Source organism: Lichenostomus cassidix, chromosome 8, assembly GCF_008360975.1.
Source record: "Lichenostomus cassidix isolate B80296 chromosome 8, HeHo_3.0, whole genome shotgun sequence".
Classification (NCBI taxonomy): domain Eukaryota; kingdom Metazoa; phylum Chordata; class Aves; order Passeriformes; family Meliphagidae; genus Lichenostomus; species Lichenostomus cassidix.
The window spans coordinates 25,879,599-25,898,707 of record NC_139489.1 but is presented as its reverse complement, the minus strand read 5'-3'; the positions used below and the strand labels follow the sequence as shown (position 1 = coordinate 25,898,707).

Sequence of the window (19,109 nt, the reverse complement as noted above, 5' to 3'; positions counted from 1 at the left end):
GTTTTGTTTGTAGGGTGTAGAGTTCAAAAAGATTGCTATTCAAAATTCTCCTGTTTGAAGCTTGGTTTTTGAGTAGAGTCTTTCAGTAACCATGTATTCATGTTTAGTTTACTGAAGAAAAAAATGGAAAGGGAAATAAAGGTAGTTAAACTATAGTATAATAGAAAAATATAAGATATTTATGTTGGGGTAGATAACCAGCTTAATTTTATCTTCTAAATATCATCTGTTATCTGTGGTGGATTTGATTTCAAGTGTAGTCAAGCTAGTAAACTCTTAACATATTACATTAAATACTTTATAGCTTTGTTAAGATGAGCCTTGTCTGAAAGCAGTCTTTCATAAAGGAGATTTACAGGCTGGAACTGTGTTGTGAAAAGAACTTGATGAGCAAGCCCATGAAAATTGTTTTAAATCAACATTGTATTTCATTGTTTTCCATGTACTAATGAGAAATTAATTTCTTTGTTTCTGCCCTGGAAGATCTAACTGCAGCATGGGCTTCTTTTTCTCAGACTAAGGCTGCTGTAAGTACTTTTTTTTTTTGTTTTTTTGCCCCCCCCCCCGCCATTTTTGAGTCAGTTAATGTCTACAAAAGCTTTAACCAAAATATGATTTTACTCCAATTGTTTCTTAAAGAAGTTGTAAATAGGACAAGCAGTTGAAATATGTGAATGTTGAACATTGTTGTATCTTGGAAAAAGTCTTCTGCACACAAGGAGAAGCTTTTACCATAGCAAGCTTAGTCTGGAGTATAGTAATACATGCTAAGTCTTGAGTGTAATATTACCTATATATTTAACAAAGGGGTGACATATTTTTCTGAAAATTTGGAAAAATAGCTCTCCCCTGCTTACTCGAACCAGGCAGAAAGTGGGGCAACAGTGTATTTAGTAAATACACCAGTGTATTTAGTAGTTTTCCATTCTAAGCATTGGAGTTGCTGTGTTTCTGTGGGAATTAACTTAGGTGCTTAAGATGATATAGTAATTTCTAAAATCTGGCTTCAGTAAGGCCAAACAGTTTCGGTTTTCAAGGAATTCAGCTCTTTCCCATAGCCCTGTCCCTCTTTCCTCTCAGTAGCTGAGCATCAGTCTGGGGTTTTACATGTAGAATTTGTATCATGCTCCATTTATAAGGGAGTATTACAGAATTTTTTCCAAGTGGAATTAATATTTTATTCAGGCCAAGCATTAAGTCTCTGAATGGCATGTTATTAACTAATTTTTTCAAAACAGCCTACTTAAGGGAACGAAACCATGCAACAAAACCTAATTTAAATAATCTTATTAAACAAAACTTAACACTAGTTTCTGGCCATAAGACTTATGGCTAAGTTTTGCAATATCAGCCTTGTGAAGTTGCTCTTGCCTGCAATTTTATTCTTCCTGAGAAAGGAAAAATTTGTCATGTTTGGGAGGGAAACAAAAATGTAGTTTAAAAATAGAAAAACACTGTTCTAATTTGCATTATCTTCTACTTCTAGCTACGTCATATAGAGAACAAATTGGAAGTAGCTCCCACCAGCACGGCTGTGTTCGATTCAGTCATGGACGCCAAGAAGCCCTCTGCTAGTGCCAGCAGGAAAAACAGCAGGAAGGGTATGTATTATTGAGAAGAGAATGTGTAAGGCAGCTGCATTCTGGGAAAGCTTGGGTTCTCCTCCCTGCCCCCAGGTTGTCTCCTGCCAGTGATGTTTATTCTTGAAACTCTGATTGCCCAGGAGAAACTGATGTTTCCTTCCCTGAGCTTAGGAAGGAGTGTTCTAGTGACTTGGTTAGAGGGGGTAGAAGGACTTGCCCCATGTTGTGACTGAGCAGTGCTTATCCCACTCTGATAAGATGTTTGCTAAATCTGGTGCTTCTGTTATCTCACTGAAGGAGAGCATTTGCTTATAGGAAATAAGCCTTCATTTTATATTTATATGTAAGAGCATTTTGGTAGTGTGCTACTGGAGAAGAACAGACAGATCGACCTCTAGTGGCAGCACAGTCAACTTCACAGATTTAATTACTTATAATTAATCTTTAAGCATTATTATCTCTCTTTAAATATGATAATTGTTTCAAACACTTACTGCCTTGCTCCTACTTGTTGAAATCAGCTTGTTGAAATAGAGAGTGCTCCTCAAACCCAGGAAAACCCATGGCAATTATTCAGCCCCAGTAGCTTTCTCTTTCTGGAGAGGTTAGGTACATAGAGGATTCTTTGGTTTCTGCCTCAGGTTCCCGGTCCTCCACCCAAAATAAATCGAGCAAGGAGAAGTCCTCACGCAGCCCTCTTCGAGCAACCACCCTTGAGAGCAATGTGAAGAAATGCAGTCGTGTGGAATTCCGTGAACCATTGGCTTCATACAGGTTAGTGCTGGGACAGCTGACTGTTGAAGAAAAACACGCTAAGATTAGATTTAGGCTACGTGTGGTGTTTTTGACAACTCCTCAAAAATTGGTTTGCTTCCTCCTATCACCCACCCACATGACAACATGTGGTGTTGGACTTTTTAGTAAATATTACCAATTTATTTTTTTGTTCAGTGAATATGAGTTTAAAGTCAACTGTTTTGAAATGAGACCAGGTCATCAAGTGGTATGTTTGTGGCCTTAGTGACCTGATGGGTTTGATAGGTATTTTTTTTCAGTAATAAGAACCAAAAAGACTATTTTCTCTTACTTTTCTGGCTTTGTTTCATTAGTTCTTCAGCATATGTTCCCAAATGTATTACCAAGACAGTGTGGAGCAAGAGCATCTAGTACTAAAGATACATTCTGTTTTTGTGAGCGTGAGAAACTCATATAAGAACAGCTTCTCATGGAACAGAAATTACATAGAACACAGAACAGGCCACAGAACATGATTATTATCCTAATATCTAAGTTTTGGTCTCTTGTTCAACTACTTGTGTCAGCTGTGAGGTGGTTTTCTGTGTTGCATGTGAGACTGATTTGGGTCAGTTTTGTTAATTGAGTAGCTCATGTACTAATTATCCTTCTCTGAAGTTCTACACTTGTTATTTAAGGCTTTTTTTTTTAAATTGAAGGGTGACATTACTGCTTGCCGATTTTCTACTCTTCAATGTTATATACAGTTCATTTCAGACAGAGAGTGCAACAAACAAAATTTTGAACGGAAGTCTCTTTCAGTTTTGTCAGACTTGCACTATTAAATGTGAGGTGATCAGACTAAAAGAACTTGCCTTTAAAGTGGAGCAAAGGCAGAGGAAGTCATTAATTTAGTTGATGAACATGCTGATAGCTGAGTTTGAAGGTCCTACAGTTGTGTTTCTGACGGTGAATTTTTTTCCCCTTCTGTTACATCAGGGATATATATAGTTCTCTGTCTTATCACAGTTCTAGCCAGCTTGAGGCCAAGCAACTGCTGTCTGGTTTGGAGCTGAGTGAGGCAGAAGGGAAGAGTGACCTCGCAGCCCGTCTGACACACGACCAGGATGAGGGGGATCAGGACAGCAGAGGCTTTGACAGCCCATTCCCTTCTGCTGCAGACGAGACTGTTGTGAGGTACCTGAATGACCGTCCAACAATTGATGCCTTGCAGAATAATGAGGCATTCCTTAGGCTTGCAGCACCTCTAAGACTGGAAGAAGATAAAACCAGTGGCTCCAGGGGAGATGAGAGTAGCACTAAAGCTTCTCAGAGTAACACATCCCAGGACAGTGAACTGAAGCTGTCTTCCCCTTCTGCTACGAGTATTTGTAGTGCTCATAGGCTGGAAATCCTGAAACAGCGGCAGCACGATGCCAAGTTGGAGAAGCTGAAGGAGAGGATCCGAAAGCAGTGGGAGCATTCTGAAGAGCTCAGGGGCAGGGGGCAGCACTTGGGATATGCTGAGCAACCTGTCGTGGTCACGAACGTGGAGAACAAAGTGACTCCCAAAGTCAGGAAGGTGACAGCTGTACCTGCTGCTCCATCATACAGAGGTATGGAGGTGCAGATCCCCTCCCTGCTGGCTTTACGGGGTGAGGGAGCAGTTAAATTCATGGAGCAACGTTTCAAAGCATGGACCTAGCTCATAGATCTGTTTGGGTAATATGGGGGTGATAACATGATTTGATCACAGATCACAAGAAAGAAAATAAATTCTTGCCAATTTACAGAAGTGCTAATTCCTTTGAAATTCTTCCTGTCTCTTCTTAGAATTACTATAAAAAGAAGCTTACTGTATTGGTGTTTGGGCTGATTTCAATTTTTTTTTATGATCTCAGAATTTAGTAACATTGTATTGATTGAAAAAGGCTTTCACATTTTTAATAATGTTTTCTTTACCTGGCCTGCTGTTTTTCAACTGTGAGCAATGGCACACTGGTATATTGCTTTCTTTTAATTTCGCATTAGAAATTCAAGTAATTCCTTTTTTACTTGGCAGTTTCCCATCCCTTCCACCCTGACAAAACTGTATTTACATTTTATGGAGTTATTTTAAACTCTTGAATTATTTACTTTCAGGTTTCAATCCTGCTGAAACAAGGATTCGCACTCCAGATGGAAAGATTTGGCATGAGGATGAGTTTCGTATTAGTCGGGAACTTTACAGAGATATTGCACTCCAGTTAAAGGGTGAGCCACAAGTGGAATTGATTAAGCCACACAACCTGCTCTAAGAGGCAGAGAAGTATATTTTGTACAATTCTAGAAAATTATGGAAACAAAAAATTGAAGCAATGAGTGTTCAAAACATTGTACTTTAATAGAAAACCAGTAGTGAAAAGAATCAAGTAATGGTATTTCTTTGAAGCAGGAAAGAAGAAAAATCTCCATTAGAATGACTTTTGTTTAATTTTGTAACTTCTTTATATATGTTTGTATGAATGAATGCAATTTCCTGGTTAAAAAGGACAAAACCCACTTTTGGTTTCTGTTTTCAAATGTGCTGCTCCAAGACACAATCTTTATTAATTTTCACTCTGGAAAACTGCAGTAAAATTGGCAGCTCTTTTCTCTGGCTGAGCTGGAGTAGGATGCCCAAGTGTGCTTTTTTATTTGCTAGGCTGGTTACAGTGGACTGCTGTAAGCTTGAATTGCCTCTGACTGACTGAGTCAGGGGAGGGGGAAGAGATCAGGTGAATAAAATGGAAGGGAATGGAAAATAAAACCCCCAGAGAACCTCTAGTTTTGCAGCTCGAGAACTTGCTTATTAAGAATTACTTTTCTCTTTGCTCAAAACATTTTAGACTGAAGGAAAATGCATTGAGATTTAAATCTGTAGGCATCTGTGTGCTGGCTGGTATGGACATTAGCCAACTTTTCTTTTTTCCTTGTACAGCTTGATAAGTTATTGAGGACTTTTTCTGGAATCACTCTTAAAAAAATGTTCAGAAAGAGATGCTCCTTTTCAGTAAAATTATTTTGCAAATAAACTGTTCAGATCAGTCTGTAAAATTAATGCCAAATTTCCACAGACTTTTAATCTACACTAGCTTTTATTTTTTAGTTTTGGCAAGCATAACAAACTACTTATAGAAATTCAATTTTTTTTAAAAGCTTCGTTGAAGAGATCTAATTAAAAGGCATTTGGATCATGTGTCCAGTGCCTATGAAAGGAAGGAGCCATGTGTGTGTTGATCCATATTCCTGTCCTGATGCCATGTGTAGAACAGCTGTTGTGGAATGTGTCTCCTTTCTGAGCTGAAAAGATTATACTGAATAGCTGATTTCTAGTAAACAAATGCTGGTGCTGCACATAATATATACTGTAAATCTATTTTTAGGTTGTCAGATTATCTATCCATGTGTTACTTCTGTATTAAATTTACAGCATGTGGTGTTTGGGGTGTGTACAGTCAGTTGTATTAGAACTGTTCTGTGCTCTCTAGTGCTAAAATAATCTGTTACATCTCTGATATCTACAGCAGCACTGTTCTTTACAACAAAAATATTTTTATGTGTAAGCATAGACCATAGAGTGTGTCTTCATCTTTGTATAGCAGTTAAGCTAAAGGATATTGTATGGATCCCAAGCTTCCAGTAATTTTGTCTTGAAGGTGTTCGGGATTTGCCATACTAGAACAAAATTGCTGTTTTGGAGCAGGGTGAGAAGCAACGTGCACATTCCTGGTGTCAGGAAAGGGCTGTTTGTTGCTGAAAGAGGTGAGGAGGCAAGTTAAGTTCCTGCAAATGCAGTCACTGAGGCCTCTGGTACTCTGTGCATTGATTCTGTCTTACCTGCTCTTGTTGTCAGCCTTAAAGGCAGCTGGAAAAATTGTAAGGAAAAGGTACTAAGGGTGAGAAATTCTCCTAAATTTCCATTCTTACATGTTTGAAATACAACTTCTTGTTCTGCCTCTGATACTTCCTATGGACATCCATCAGAGAGTGGATTCGGGTGAAATTAGGGGCTGTAAATGTTTGCATTGATAGCTAAATAAAGCTTCATATCTGTCCCTAGAGGAGGTTGCATCCTGGTTGTTTTAGGTTGTCTGATCACATTCTTTAGAGAAGAGGAACAAGAAAACAATGATGCTAGTGGCCACAGAGTTCCTGATGTGCTGAATGTGCTGTCATGCATTAATGTGGAAGCAGCAGCCTGTGTGCTGCTTCAGGAGTGAAGGAACTACATGTCCTTGTGGAACATTAGTGCTGTAAAATGTAATATTTTTAGCAGAAAAGAACCAACAATTGTTCATATTAAACTGCCAACATTTGTTTTAAAATTGAAAATTAACTTTGTAAAAATCTGTTATGGCATTGCTGTGGCTTCACTGCCTTCCAGTGCATATGTAAATAGCCCTTGATTCAAAATTCCCATCCTGGGAGGATTTTAAAGTGCTGGACTGGAAGTGATTGACCTAGGTATATAATCTGGGAAAGTCAATGAATTCTATTGTGTTTCTCTGAGTTCTGGTTTTTCAAATGTTGAAGCAAGCTTGTTATTCTGTGTTCTCCCCTGTGGGATATCACTTAACAGCTTTTGTTTGTTTTTAGAGGATTCAACAGTGAAAGGAAAATCTAGTGAGAGAAACAAAGAGAAGAAAGCAACCAGACCAGTGCGGAAAGTGCAAAAACTGACACGGCTGTCAAGTCCAGAGTCCAAACAAGGTGACTGTTTCTGCTGTAGAGGGAAGATTGTCCCATGTCCTTCAGAGATGAGTTTTGTCTCAGGAAAGAAAAATTAAAGCATATTGCTTTAAAAGTCTTAGATGTGCAACAGTGCTGTTGTAGTGAGTTTGTACACTGTGCTGTATTGGGGATTGTGTATGGTTTTGTTGTTGGCTGTGTGTACTTTTTTCGGGGTTTATTTCACTTTTTTGCCTTCCCACTTGCTGTGTGTGCCTTGAGGAAACTGTTGTGGAGTGTGAATTTCCTGTGAAGTACCCTTAGGTATATTTCAGGGTAATACAGATAAAAAGAAGCAATAGCTCTGCTCTGCATCCTGTTTCTGTTCTGCTTGTGATGAAGCTGGTTAGAGCCTGACCCACAGCTCAGTCAGCAATGCTGAGAGATGATATTAAAATCAGTGCCGGTGGGACTTGCTGAGTTGCTCTCCTCTATCAGGTGAGGAAGAGCTGCAGTCAGAGCTGTTCTCTTGGGTGATTTTTCAGTGGGGAAGCAGAGAACAGGATGCTCCTGGTTCTTTCTTCTCTGGCTGTTGTTCTTCCATGTTTCAAGTTGTTGCTGTCCTGTACCTTCAGGTCTGTCTTGACCCACTCCTGGCTTTTTCATTTACTGAAAGAACGTAAACACACATTCCTTGACTAATCTTCCAAATCTTGGTATTTTTAAAGAAATGTATTTTTCTTTTACCAAATGAGAACATTTTTCCCATCACTGTTTTCTGACAATTCCACCGATTATTAAATGCAATTTAATTATTTAGAGAAGATGATGCAAACTGGTTACTCTAGAGCAGTGCCTTATAGAAAAGAATAAGATTAATCACTTGTGAAATTCTGTCGGTGCTTCTTAGTTTTCCAGTAGTGTTGATCTTTGATATTGGCAGAAAAGAAATTAGGAAGACTTCCAGATATGCTTCGTATTTGGTTTTAGTTTTCATACAAAGTGAGTATTTATGGCTGCAGTCATACAGAGAGTAATTTCTTTTCTTTAAATATATGCAAGTTTAGACACCTCTTGAGCCCCTCATAAGGTTTTATATTTCTCCTTATGTACAGTGACTCAAAATCTGTAAACATTTTGAGGAAAAAAAGAAGCTGCTTTAAAAATTACTACAAAGGATTTTGAGAGAGTGAAGATGTGCTTCTGCATGCTGTAAATCCTGAAGCTGCTTGTGAATATTTTGCAGTAATGAATACTAATACTTCAAGTGATAAGCATGGATTTGCTCCCTCCTGGCTGATCAATCCCTACTTAAGGAATCACACTCAGCTATATTACATATTTATGGCAGTTCCAAGTGAGGGAGGAGCACAGTGCACAGGACAACCCCAACAATCCCACTCTGTGCCTGAGAGTGTTGTCCAAATGCTTCTTGAGCTCTGTCAGTCTTGTGGCTATGACCATTCCCTGGGAGCCTGTTCAGTGCCCAAGCACCCTCTGGATGAAGAATCTTTTTCTAATACCCTGGCTAAACCTCCCCTGACACAATTTCAGGCCATTCCCTGAGGTCCTGTCACCAGTCACCAGAAAGAGGAGATCAGTGTCCACCCCTCTGCTTCCCCTTGTGAGGAAGTCCTCTCTGACTCAAGGGAGTCAGCAGCTGTAATCTCCAGCCTCTCCATTACGTACAAACCCAACCCCTGTTAAAATGGATTAAGTGTGTGCAAAATGATGGCCTGAAATCCCTGGAAGACAGGAACCAGCTCTTAGTGGCATATCCATGCTGGTCCATCCTCCTCCAGTCATTGCAGTAAGAAACTGCTTACCATTGCCAAGGCTATTAATAGTCACGGCTCGTGTTTTGCCCCGTTGGCGTGTTTTAGTTAAACAGCTGACTTGAAATGGAAGATGACACTTTACATTGGCTCTTTAAACACACACAGCTGATTGAGAACAGTGAGTTCTGCAGGAGAACCCCTTTGGCTGATGCCTGTTTCAAAGAGGCTTGCAGTGATATGTTTCAAGTGACTACTTTATGAAATACTTGGATAATTTACAGTGCAAGCAAGGAGTGCTGTTAGCAAAGGGCTGAATACTGGGCTGCAGACTTCTAGGTTAAAGTAACAAGGGTGTTGGAAACTGCGGACTGGGATTGCCACAACAATTATTCTGCCCTCCTGGATTTCACTTGACATTGTTGGTATCCAGTCTTCAAAGTACTGTTGGGCCTAGTACAGTCCCTTTTTTGTTTAGCTGTGGTGATCTCATGCTGCAGTGGCTGGGTTTCTTTGGGCAGAGCTCTTGGAGGTAGAACCTGAAAGGGAATTGTTAAAAATCAACTGCCATTTGTATATTCAAGTTAGGTACTTTTCTAGCAATTTAATACCACTGAATGATCTGAATTAGGTAATTCAGATAATTAATAATCTATAAATTAATAATTTTCTTTTTTATACTACGTTTTTCTCCAAAGCGCTTTTAAAGTCATTATTTGAAAAAAATTCTAGTAATATTAGGAGTTAGTGGGTTGACAGGTGAGTTGAATAAACCTGTCATTTAATCTACCCAATATTAGGTAAAGATACCTCCATAACCAGTTTTTATAATTTAATTATATGTATGATTATAAAATAATCCTATAACATTTTGATTGGGTTTCTGTCACCTGCAATGCATTTTGTCCTTGTATTAAGTATCAGCTAATAATGTTTATCTTAACTGTTTTCAGTGCTGGAACAGAAGTCACAGCTAAGGGACAGTGAGTTAGCATTGGTCTAGAACATCTGCAGCTTGGTATTTTTTAACCTCCTCATAAAACATGTATCTCACCAATTAATTATCTGTAAGAACCTTTAAAATAGTTTTGGGTTTTTTCCTGGAGTATTAGCTAATATTATTTTAATAGGAAAGTTAAGGGGTTTTTATATCTCAGCTTTGGTTTTGTTCCCTTTATTACAACAATTCAGGTACTTTTATATTTTTTTTCCTTATTATCTGTATTTGAGTGGTGATGAACAGCTCTACAAATATTATCCCTGTCCCTAGAAAGTCTTGTTTATGTATTTTAGATCTGTATAACCCATTTTTCTTTTTTAAATCAGTTTTTGTAGAGCTTTAATGTGCTGCAGTGTGTTTTGGGTGTTGCATTGCATGAGGTGTAGGCAGGAAGCTCTGGTAGGTGTGTGAGGCAGCTGTGGGGTGTCTTCCTGGGACACCACTGTTCTGGCTGTTTGTATAACTGCAGCTGTACCACTTATGCAGAATTAAATGGTACAGAAATGATGCAATAAATATTTCTTTTTGATACTGCGGAAAATCCTCCAGTGCTTGACTTTTATTTTTTCCTTATTTTCCAGGTGGAAGCTATGTGATAAGTGCATCTTCCTGGCGGGAGGGACAAAAGCTGGTGAAAAAGATCCTGGGTCCAGCTCCTAGAATAGAACAAGACAGAAGAGCTGTATCCAGTGACAGAACAGGCCGAGAAAGAGCTGCTAAGACAGGTAAGTTGTTCTTTTATCACTGGACTTACTTCATTTTACTTTATTGTATAACACTGCATGTCTGCAGACTAGAGCAGACTTCTGAGATAGAATGTTCTGAGATAGAAGTTTCTTATCCAAATTGCTCCTATTTTTAACCTGGAATCCAAGGGAGGTGGTGGGAAATTTTTCTCACAGTCGTGGCTGAGATGCTTAACCTCTAGAGGGTTCCTGTGTGCATAATGGACTTTTCTTTGTGTGATGGCCCTTGCACATGGGACTTGAGGGGTGGTACATGCTGCTAGGGTGCTTGTGGTATCTCGAAAAGCTGAGGTATAGATTGCAGCCAAAAAAATGGACCACCTGCATTCTGTCTTTGCCTCTTGAAGCCAGTGGGGAAAGGAATGGCTAGCAGTGGTCCACATGCCAGATGACTTTTCCAGGTATGCTGCTTGTAATCCATAAGATATGATTGAACATCCCAGTTTAACAGGAATTTTGGTTCTTTCAGATACAATATAATGTCATCCATGTGCATCATAAGTACTCATTGATTCCTCCACCAGCCCTTTTGAGAATCTACCCAGAATCTCAGTCAGGGCAAATGAGGCATGCTGGTAACTGCTGTGCTTCTTATGCCTGTGAGGTGGTGAGGTTGGTAAGAGTAGAAGGGGTGTAGACTGAGTCTAAGCAAAGGCTGCCAAATTCAGACCATGACACTGAATGAAGCAAAAGCCTGTTTACAGTGAAATCTGTCCTCCTCCCTCGTTCTTCTTTTTGCAGCTGTTTCCCAAATTTGAATGTTACCTGAAATATTTGACATTTTATTCTTTAGCAGGCTGCATTGGAAGGACAGGTTCTGATTCTAGGCTGGATGTTACCCGTCAAAGCTCTTCAAGAAGTTCCGAAAGGTCAAGAAGTAAAGTACGGTGTGAAGCCAATCTGAGAAAAGTGGAAGCTGCTCTTCCAGGTGATAACCAAGAAGATCATGCCTCTGTAAACAAGGATTTTCTGCCCATGGAGATACGTGGAATTCTTGATGACCTGCAGTTGGATTCTATGACTACAAAGCAGGAGACAGATGTGGAAAAGCAGAATCAAAAATCTGTTTTGCCTACTCAAAATATGAGAAGCCACAGTCCAACCAAAAGGAAACCAGAAAAGGTAGCTGCTAGTGAGGAGCCTCAGGTGATCTCTAAGAAACGCCACTATGACAGTGATGAGGTTCGTCAGTACATCATTAGGCAGCAAGAGGAGAGGAAGAAGAAGCAGAATGAAGAGAAGAAAGCACAGAAGGAGGCAACAGAACAGAAGAACAAAAGGCTCCAAGAGCTCTACAGAAAGCAGAAGGAGGCTGTTACTAAAGTGAAGAATGTGCCTCCTCCTGAGCCTTCAGCAGCCAAACGGTTACAGGAAACCTATTCCAAACTATTGCTGGAACGAACACTTTTAGATGAGCCACCTCAGCTGCCTACAGTGCAGGAAACACAGGTACAGCTGATTCACTAACTTAATGTTTTGCAGTTGTTTGCAGGAATAGGAGGTCAGATGTTTAGGAAGGTTGTGACTTGTGCTGGTCTGGTGGTTATCTGTTAAGACAAAAGAACAAATCAAAATGCGTAGCTTTTACTTAAACATAGTGATTTCAGTGTGCAGCCTCCTTGCTAGCAGCTGCTTTTTGGCACAGCAAGGCCTACTGGAAAGGTGACTGAAAATCATTTTTCTATTGTAAGTAGAAGCCAAATTCTGGATATTAGCCATTTCAGATGTAGTGAGGCAAGAGCTCCTAAATTCCAGCAGACTTTTGAAAATGCATTTTTCTGGTTTTCTTCATCTCTAGCCCAGACCTGGTTATCAACCATCTGGGGAATCTGACAAAGAAAACAAGGCTCAAGAGCGTCCTCCGAGTGCATCTTCCAGCAGTGACATGTCCCTTTCGGAACCACAGCAGCCACTACTGAGGTGAGTAAATATGAGCCTTGGGGGAGAGAGGAAAGTACTCCTGCTTTCATCTCTGGGAGGTGACTTGGCTCTGGAGTCGATGTTCCAGTGAGACTGATTGTCTTTATGGCAATTACAGTATTTTCCTCGAAGTAAAGAGGAAGGTGAGGCAGGAAACCATATAATAATTTTGGCTATGGCAGGTTTGTGAGTGTGTAAAGAAATAAAGTGAATTGTGATTACTGGTAATGTTTGGTTGACATCAGTGGGATGTGTATTTCATATTGGGACACTCTTATTTCCTCTGCCATTGCCATTGGGCAAGAGAAGCTAATTATATGAATATATCTGTTGATTTTTCTTACTTGATTTGTTCAGTGTAGCTGGTTAATCTATTTTCTTGGATTCAGCTATTAGTTACTGTCTCTCAAATACCAGAAGCCTCTGCTTCTGCTTGCAACTAACTTTTCCCTATTTCTTCTCATGCTGCTTTCTCAATTTTTAATTGTTCAGTGTATTATCAAAGTTTTCTTGCTGCTAGTCAAGGTGCCTAACCAAACACTTAGATATAAGGAACTAAAAATCCCGAAGTTCTTAAATACCCTCAATATCCCTGTTGTGTGTCTTCATTTTTAACTACATAATGAACATCTGCTTCTTAAATGTGTACTTGCTTCAATATCTGTACTCTGACTTAGTAAATTCAATGAGACCTGTTTCCCTTCTGGAGAAGTTCAAGGAAGTTCACTGTGAATGCCATGTACTACTGTGTGTAGAATAAACAGCTAAACCATATAGTAAATAGTGTTAGTGTAACATCATAAAGAAAAAATGTAGTTGCTAATAGTTGAGGAGAGATGAGACTTACAGGACTGCATGAGGTATTCAGATACTCTCAATAAACAGAGAAGAAGTTTTTTGTGGGTATTTTCCAGGTATTCTAGTGTTCTGGACATGGACAGGTGACAAGGAAAAAAAAATTCTCCCTTTTGAAGTTAGGAAGCTTTTGGAAGAGACTTACTGCTGATAGTGAAAAACCTCAGCTTGTCAGAACCCTAAAACAAAGAGTACACCATAAATGGGATTTCAAATTTGGGAGGTGCTATGTTTGATTTGTTGGTTTGTTTTTGTTTTTTTACTAAATAACATTCTCTCTCTGTTTTCTGTCTCATTCCCTGCCCCTCTGATTCCACCAAAAATATTTTGTCCTGAAATTAAATTTGTGGCAGTGATACTTTAAGACATCAATACTTGTGTAAGTCATCAGTGTAAATGTCGACCTTTCATTTCAGGAGCGATTTGATGGAGCCTCCATGGGTACAGCCAGACAGGTTGAGCCCAAGAGTCCAACTCTCCCACCCACAAGCTCTCTTGGGCTCGAGTGGAGGCCCTTGTTCCCAGCACTGGAGTCTGGAGCAGATGGACCTTCTGTCAAAGGAGTGTGACGCGATGCTGGCAGGCAGGAGGAGCCATTCTGCCCCTGTGGGGTCCCTGATGCCTCAGTTGCACCTGAATTCGTCTGCTGCACACCAAAACCTCTTAGTAAAGCCTACTGCCAGCCAGTATAAGAGCAAATTAGATCGCCTGGAAGCTTTGAAAGCTACAGCTGCTTCCCTTTCTAGCAGGATTGAAACTGAAGCCAAAAAGTTGGCTGGTGCTGGTATCAACTATGGTACCATGTGGAACTCAGAATTTATGCAAGAAAACCAGGATGGTGGACGGTGGGCAAAGGCTGTGAGTCCTCCTGTGAGAGAGGAAAATGAAAATACTTTTTCAGCCAGAATTCAAAGGATGTTGGGTGCCTGTGTGTCTCATACAGCCTTTGATGATAACCTTCCTGGAGTAGGCAACCTTAGTGAGTTTAAAAAGCTCCCTGAGACCATCAGACCTCTTACTGATGTAGTCAGCCTTGGATTGAGGTCTTCTGCTGCTAATAGGCATGAAGGGATCCTAGGACATTTATCCAAGAGACAGACAGACTCCCCAGGGCATGAGAACCAGGCGTATACTCTGAACAAAGCTGTTGTTCCTCATGAGTGCAGCATTGACTCCATCAGCGAAGGGCCTCTCCTCAGTGATGGAAACCTCTCAGAAGAGGAGAGAGGCCAGCACAAGCAGCTGCCACTGAAGATGCTGGAGACATTAAAAGAGAAGGATTTCTGCATACGGGAGAGAAATGCTTTTGAACCCATAAAGGAGTTTCAGAAAGCAGCTGAGAGGTACTCACCGCTTTTCCCTCAGACAAGTGACACGCACAGCAAGGCGCCCTGGGAGGAACTGGCGAAGGGAAGTCCCCACAGTGTCATCAACATCTTTGCAAAAAATTATCAGCTTCATGGAAAAGGTAAAAATGGAAACATTTCTCAAAGCTCTTGTGAATTGCTATTTTCCCAGACTTCCTGCTCCATACACTTTATACCTCACAGTTAAGGAATGTGCTTTCAGAGGTCTCAAATGTGAGTCTGTGTAAGACATGATTTGCCACTGTCTCATGCAGGATGCTTTGTTTCACTTCTATTTTTTGTACAAATTTATTCCTCATTTTATGAGTACTTTGGCCTGGAGCTCCTCAGTTTACGGAGAAGTGTTTTCTGAGAAGTTGGTTTTGTCTTGTGGTTTTTCTTGATACTTTTTACCTTCATATTATTTTCTTTAAAGATGTTTGCATGAAATTTTCTGCAGATGGCTCTACTCTAAATCACTGTGTTCTTCAAGAATGTTGTGGCTGGAGTATGTTAATGAAGTAAAGCAGTCAATAATTTACAAAAAGAGGAAGACTGTTCTTTTTATGTTAAAACTGTCATGGGATGGCTGTACTGCTGTTCTCCTGATGATTTTGTGTTTGAAAGGAAGTCATTGTAACTTGTGGTTGGGAGCATTTTAATTCCTGCAGTTTTATTACCTATTTGGTGCATGTTTGCATTTGTCATAATTTTTTTCCTCTCCCTTCTTCCTCCACATTTCAGTGTTTGAAGAAAGGCTGAATGGAGGGTCTGCCCTTCTGCGCCCTTTGCTCCCTGCCATGAGCCCTCCAGAGAGCGTGGCTTCTTACGAAGATGATTTTGTCTCATTGCAAGGAAGTAGCACCTTAACAGACAAAAAGATTTCACGTGACCTCAGGTAACTGTGTTAGACTTGTATAAAAATAAAAATGCAGAATTTAAGAGAAAATAGTTCATATGAAATTTATTCTGTAATATGCTGGATGTCTTTTCTGTTGTGCTGAACTACTATACTAGTCAAAGTGATGAAGTGCTTTCTTAGGACCTTGCAGTTAATTTAGCAGCCAACTCTATCTTTAGTTAAGACAGAGTCCAGTATTCCTGTTCCCTGTCTAATTTTAGCTGTTCTTTGGCCTGGACAGGTAGCTTTAGACAAGATTCTTACTCTTTGTAGTCGAGTGAAAATTAGTTCTCCAACTTGTTTGGCTGCAATAATGCTCAATTGGGTGGTCTTGTAATTTAGAAAAAATAGAAAAGTTATTTGAAAGTCTTAAAATGCCTTCAGTATTTAAAAAGTTTGTATAAAGTCTGTAATTGCTTTCAGTAAGGATTTGTCAATGCTTAGTAATGGATAGATAAACTGTCTGTAAGAACTTTTAAAACCTTTTGTTCAGATTAAAATTTGCAAAATGTAGGTCCTGGACTCTCCATGTCTACCACATGGTTTCCTGAATTTCCTAAGACCCCCTTTTTTGTAATGTTTTTATGTTTTGGGCACCTTGGGGGAGGCTACAAGTGTGTTTGTTCCTGTGATACTTAACCTCAGAAGAAAAGAAGTTAAAAGGCACGTTGCACACTGAAAATGTTGGCAGCAAAAAATCGTTTCTTTCTGATTGAAACTTCTCAATAGGTCTTTTGTTGGAATTATTTAATATATGATGCATTTGCCTCTTTTTTTTTCCCAAGTGTTTTGTAATCTTTTATTGAAAATTGCTCATATTTCTGGCAGTTGATATCTGTGTGCTCAGAGATTATCTGAAATGCAGTCAAATTTTGAGTCATTCTTATGTTGTTTAAGTCTGTAGGCAAATAGCCCTTAAGAGTTAAAATTGGAGAGGATGGTTGTTATCCATCTTTTAGTCTTTCATATTATTGGAAGCATGTTTCAGTATGTTCAATATCATGTCAAACTTCCCAATGTCTTTGCTGTCATAGCTTTTAATCTCAAAATCAGTGCTTTTCTAGTGGGGTGATTAGTGCAGTTTAGTGATTTGTCTCAAATTTCAAGTGTGGTCCTTTTCTTGTGCACAGTGAAACAGGGGAGCTGGAAGTCCTTAACCACTGTCAATATGCTCCTTTTTAGTGTTGCTGGCAGCAGTAATTCAAGCATTCAGGAAGAAATTCCAAGTAGGAAGTCTCCCCATGAACCTCGATCTGTGGAGCTTGCTTCTCAGCACTCGTCTGGACCCTGGTCTGCAGCATCTTCCCGCTCATCTGCTTCCTCCAAGAAGAGAGGGAAAAAGGAACGTAAGTGCAATACTTGGCTGTAGAGTATCCTTTTATATGAAGGAGGTTTTAGGCTTTTCTTGTTAGGAAAATTGCAGTCCTACGTATCTGGAAACTGCAATCTAATGCTGATAGAATGATTGATTTATTCCTCCAGTGGTTCCTTTCTAGATTCTTTTTGACTCTGGTTATTCTCTGACCTTAAAATACAGTAATTTTAAGTTAAATAAGCAAGAGGTTGTTAACAGCATTGAAAAGTTTCCTTTTCTAAACCAGTCTTCTAATAAATCAGTTACTTTAATATTGTGTGGGAACTATCCTTAGATTCTGTACTGATAAAATGCCAATAGGCTGCTGAGTTATGGAAGGTGACAAGTTTGCCTGAGTGCTTTGTCTTTGGATCAGAGTTTTCATAAGTGCACAAATTAATAAGTACATTACTTTCTATGGTAACCTGTACATTACAAAAGCTTTAAGAAACTTGAGGCTTGGTGCACTCTTAGTATATAAGCAATGGATAAGAAAAAGCTAGATTTTAAGCTGATAGGAACATGAGAAAAACAGGATTGGGCATTCTAAATTCTCTCTCTTCCTATTTTTTTCAAAATTCTTTACCTTTCACCCAGAAGGCTAGGCTGTTTTCTGATTATCTGTAGTTAAGAATCAAACGTGTATTTTCTTTATTTAAACTGATAGTGTGCTGAAATGAAGGATGAGTGACAGTTTTGGCAGTGAACACAATATACAGAAGAGAGCTTCATCACCAAATTTACATTTTTTGTTTGTTGGATCTGTAGACTTCTAACTGAAAGGCATCCTTAACTGGGGAAAAAAGTCCTCAGTTAATTGTTTTGGGGCTTGTGATGGTAAGGTATTCACATGTAGAACAAAACAAACTTTTGTTGTTGTTGCTTTTTTAGGGTTGGACTCTTCCAATGGAAGTTCTCACCACTTTTCTGTGGAGGAAGATAAAATACTGTCTGAATTAGAGTGGGGATCCCAACATACTAAGAAATCCTTACCGAGTAGCAGAATTTCTAATAAAGATCATGAGCAGAACCCAGATACAGACAGCACACTGGAAAACTTGTCTGGACACTCCCTGATGAGGTAACAGGAATGTTATAAGACTTTAGGCAAATATAATGATGCTTGGTAGTGTTACTGGCTGTGTCTTTGGATATACAAAAGAGAAGTAACAGAAATGGTCAAGTGTTAGTAGGATGGGCATGCAGAAAACATTTTTTCCCTATATTTTAAATACAAAACTTGGTGTCCTGTCATGTCCAGTACCTTAAGCATTGAAGTACAGTCTTTGTTTCCCACTTGTACAAAAGGTCTGTTAGAAGTGTGTTGGGGGTCTAGTCAATGTGTGCAGTCACCTTACTCTTTTCAGTAGATACACAGACAATTTTGGCTGTACTTGTGTTCAGCTAATTCTCACAAAGCCTATCCAGCTCTGTGAGTCAATGCTTTTCGAGGGATGAACCCATCCTTGGAAAAGAGCATATAAAAAAGGAGAAAGACATATAAGTTTTCTGTTGCATCCTCTTCTTGTCTAGCAAAAAATGCGCTTTTTTTGCTCATTGTCCAATAGAAGTGATTATGAAACACTCTCTTTTCACTACACTTTTTCCGAAAAGGATCAAATAATATGAATGATCTCTCATTCTGTGTTGGTTTAGAACAGTTCTGAGGTATTGGTTTCTATTGGTGACTGTTGCTGACATCCAGTATTGGGTTTGAAAGGTCCTTTGACCTCCTGAGATGTTTCAAGTAAAGCAGAATGTCTTCCTAAAGGATTTAAACAGTCACTGTTAATCCTCTTCGGCTTAATAAAATTGGAACAGTAAATTTAAGAAGCATCTGTATTATTTTCTCTGTTTAAAAAAGATGTCTTCTCTCAAGAAGTGTTACTGTAGTATTTTGTGAATTATTTAAGTCAGATTTTAATTTTCATTTCATTTGAGGAGAGTGATCAAGACTCAGGGCAGTGGCTTGTCACAATCAGTTGCATTCATGTGCTGATAGTAACCTGTTCACTTTTTAAAATGCACATGCAGTTGATTACATCCTGACTTTCTCATGCCATGCTCCTAACAGGAGGCATTGAAACTGCTTGTCTGGTCATGTAGAACATGTAGATACTCTGTTAATTAGTTTTAAATTTTTGTTTGTGTGTGTGCTAGCTAGGCTTAATACTTGGGGAAAAACAGGGTGCTCTAGAAACGTAA

The 19,109-nt window shown here is 39.3% G+C and overlaps 1 protein-coding gene across 3 annotated transcripts in view; it reads left to right on the top strand.

Moving 5' to 3' along the window:
* Positions 1 to 19,109, top strand: part of CEP350 (centrosomal protein 350) — a 69,933-nt gene that overhangs the window by 11,878 nt on the left and 38,946 nt on the right. For 2 of the 3 annotated variants that reach the window (XM_085068586.1, XM_085068584.1), the window contains exons 3-15: positions 484 to 527; positions 1,487 to 1,601; positions 2,225 to 2,357; positions 3,318 to 3,934; positions 4,461 to 4,571; positions 6,936 to 7,049; positions 10,364 to 10,507; positions 11,325 to 11,977; positions 12,327 to 12,448; positions 13,720 to 14,771; positions 15,394 to 15,547; positions 16,733 to 16,896; positions 17,796 to 17,985. In XM_085068586.1, the coding sequence (XP_084924712.1) occupies positions 484 to 527; positions 1,487 to 1,601; positions 2,225 to 2,357; positions 3,318 to 3,934; positions 4,461 to 4,571; positions 6,936 to 7,049; positions 10,364 to 10,507; positions 11,325 to 11,977; positions 12,327 to 12,448; positions 13,720 to 14,771; positions 15,394 to 15,547; positions 16,733 to 16,896; positions 17,796 to 17,985 (3,613 nt within the window). Of the gene's footprint in view, positions 1 to 483; positions 528 to 1,486; positions 1,602 to 2,224; positions 2,358 to 3,317; positions 3,935 to 4,460; positions 4,572 to 6,935; positions 7,050 to 10,363; positions 10,508 to 11,321; positions 11,978 to 12,326; positions 12,449 to 13,719; positions 14,772 to 15,393; positions 15,548 to 16,732; positions 16,897 to 17,795; positions 17,986 to 19,109 lie in introns of all 3 variants that reach the window. The other variant, XM_085068585.1, reaches the window with a different exon arrangement.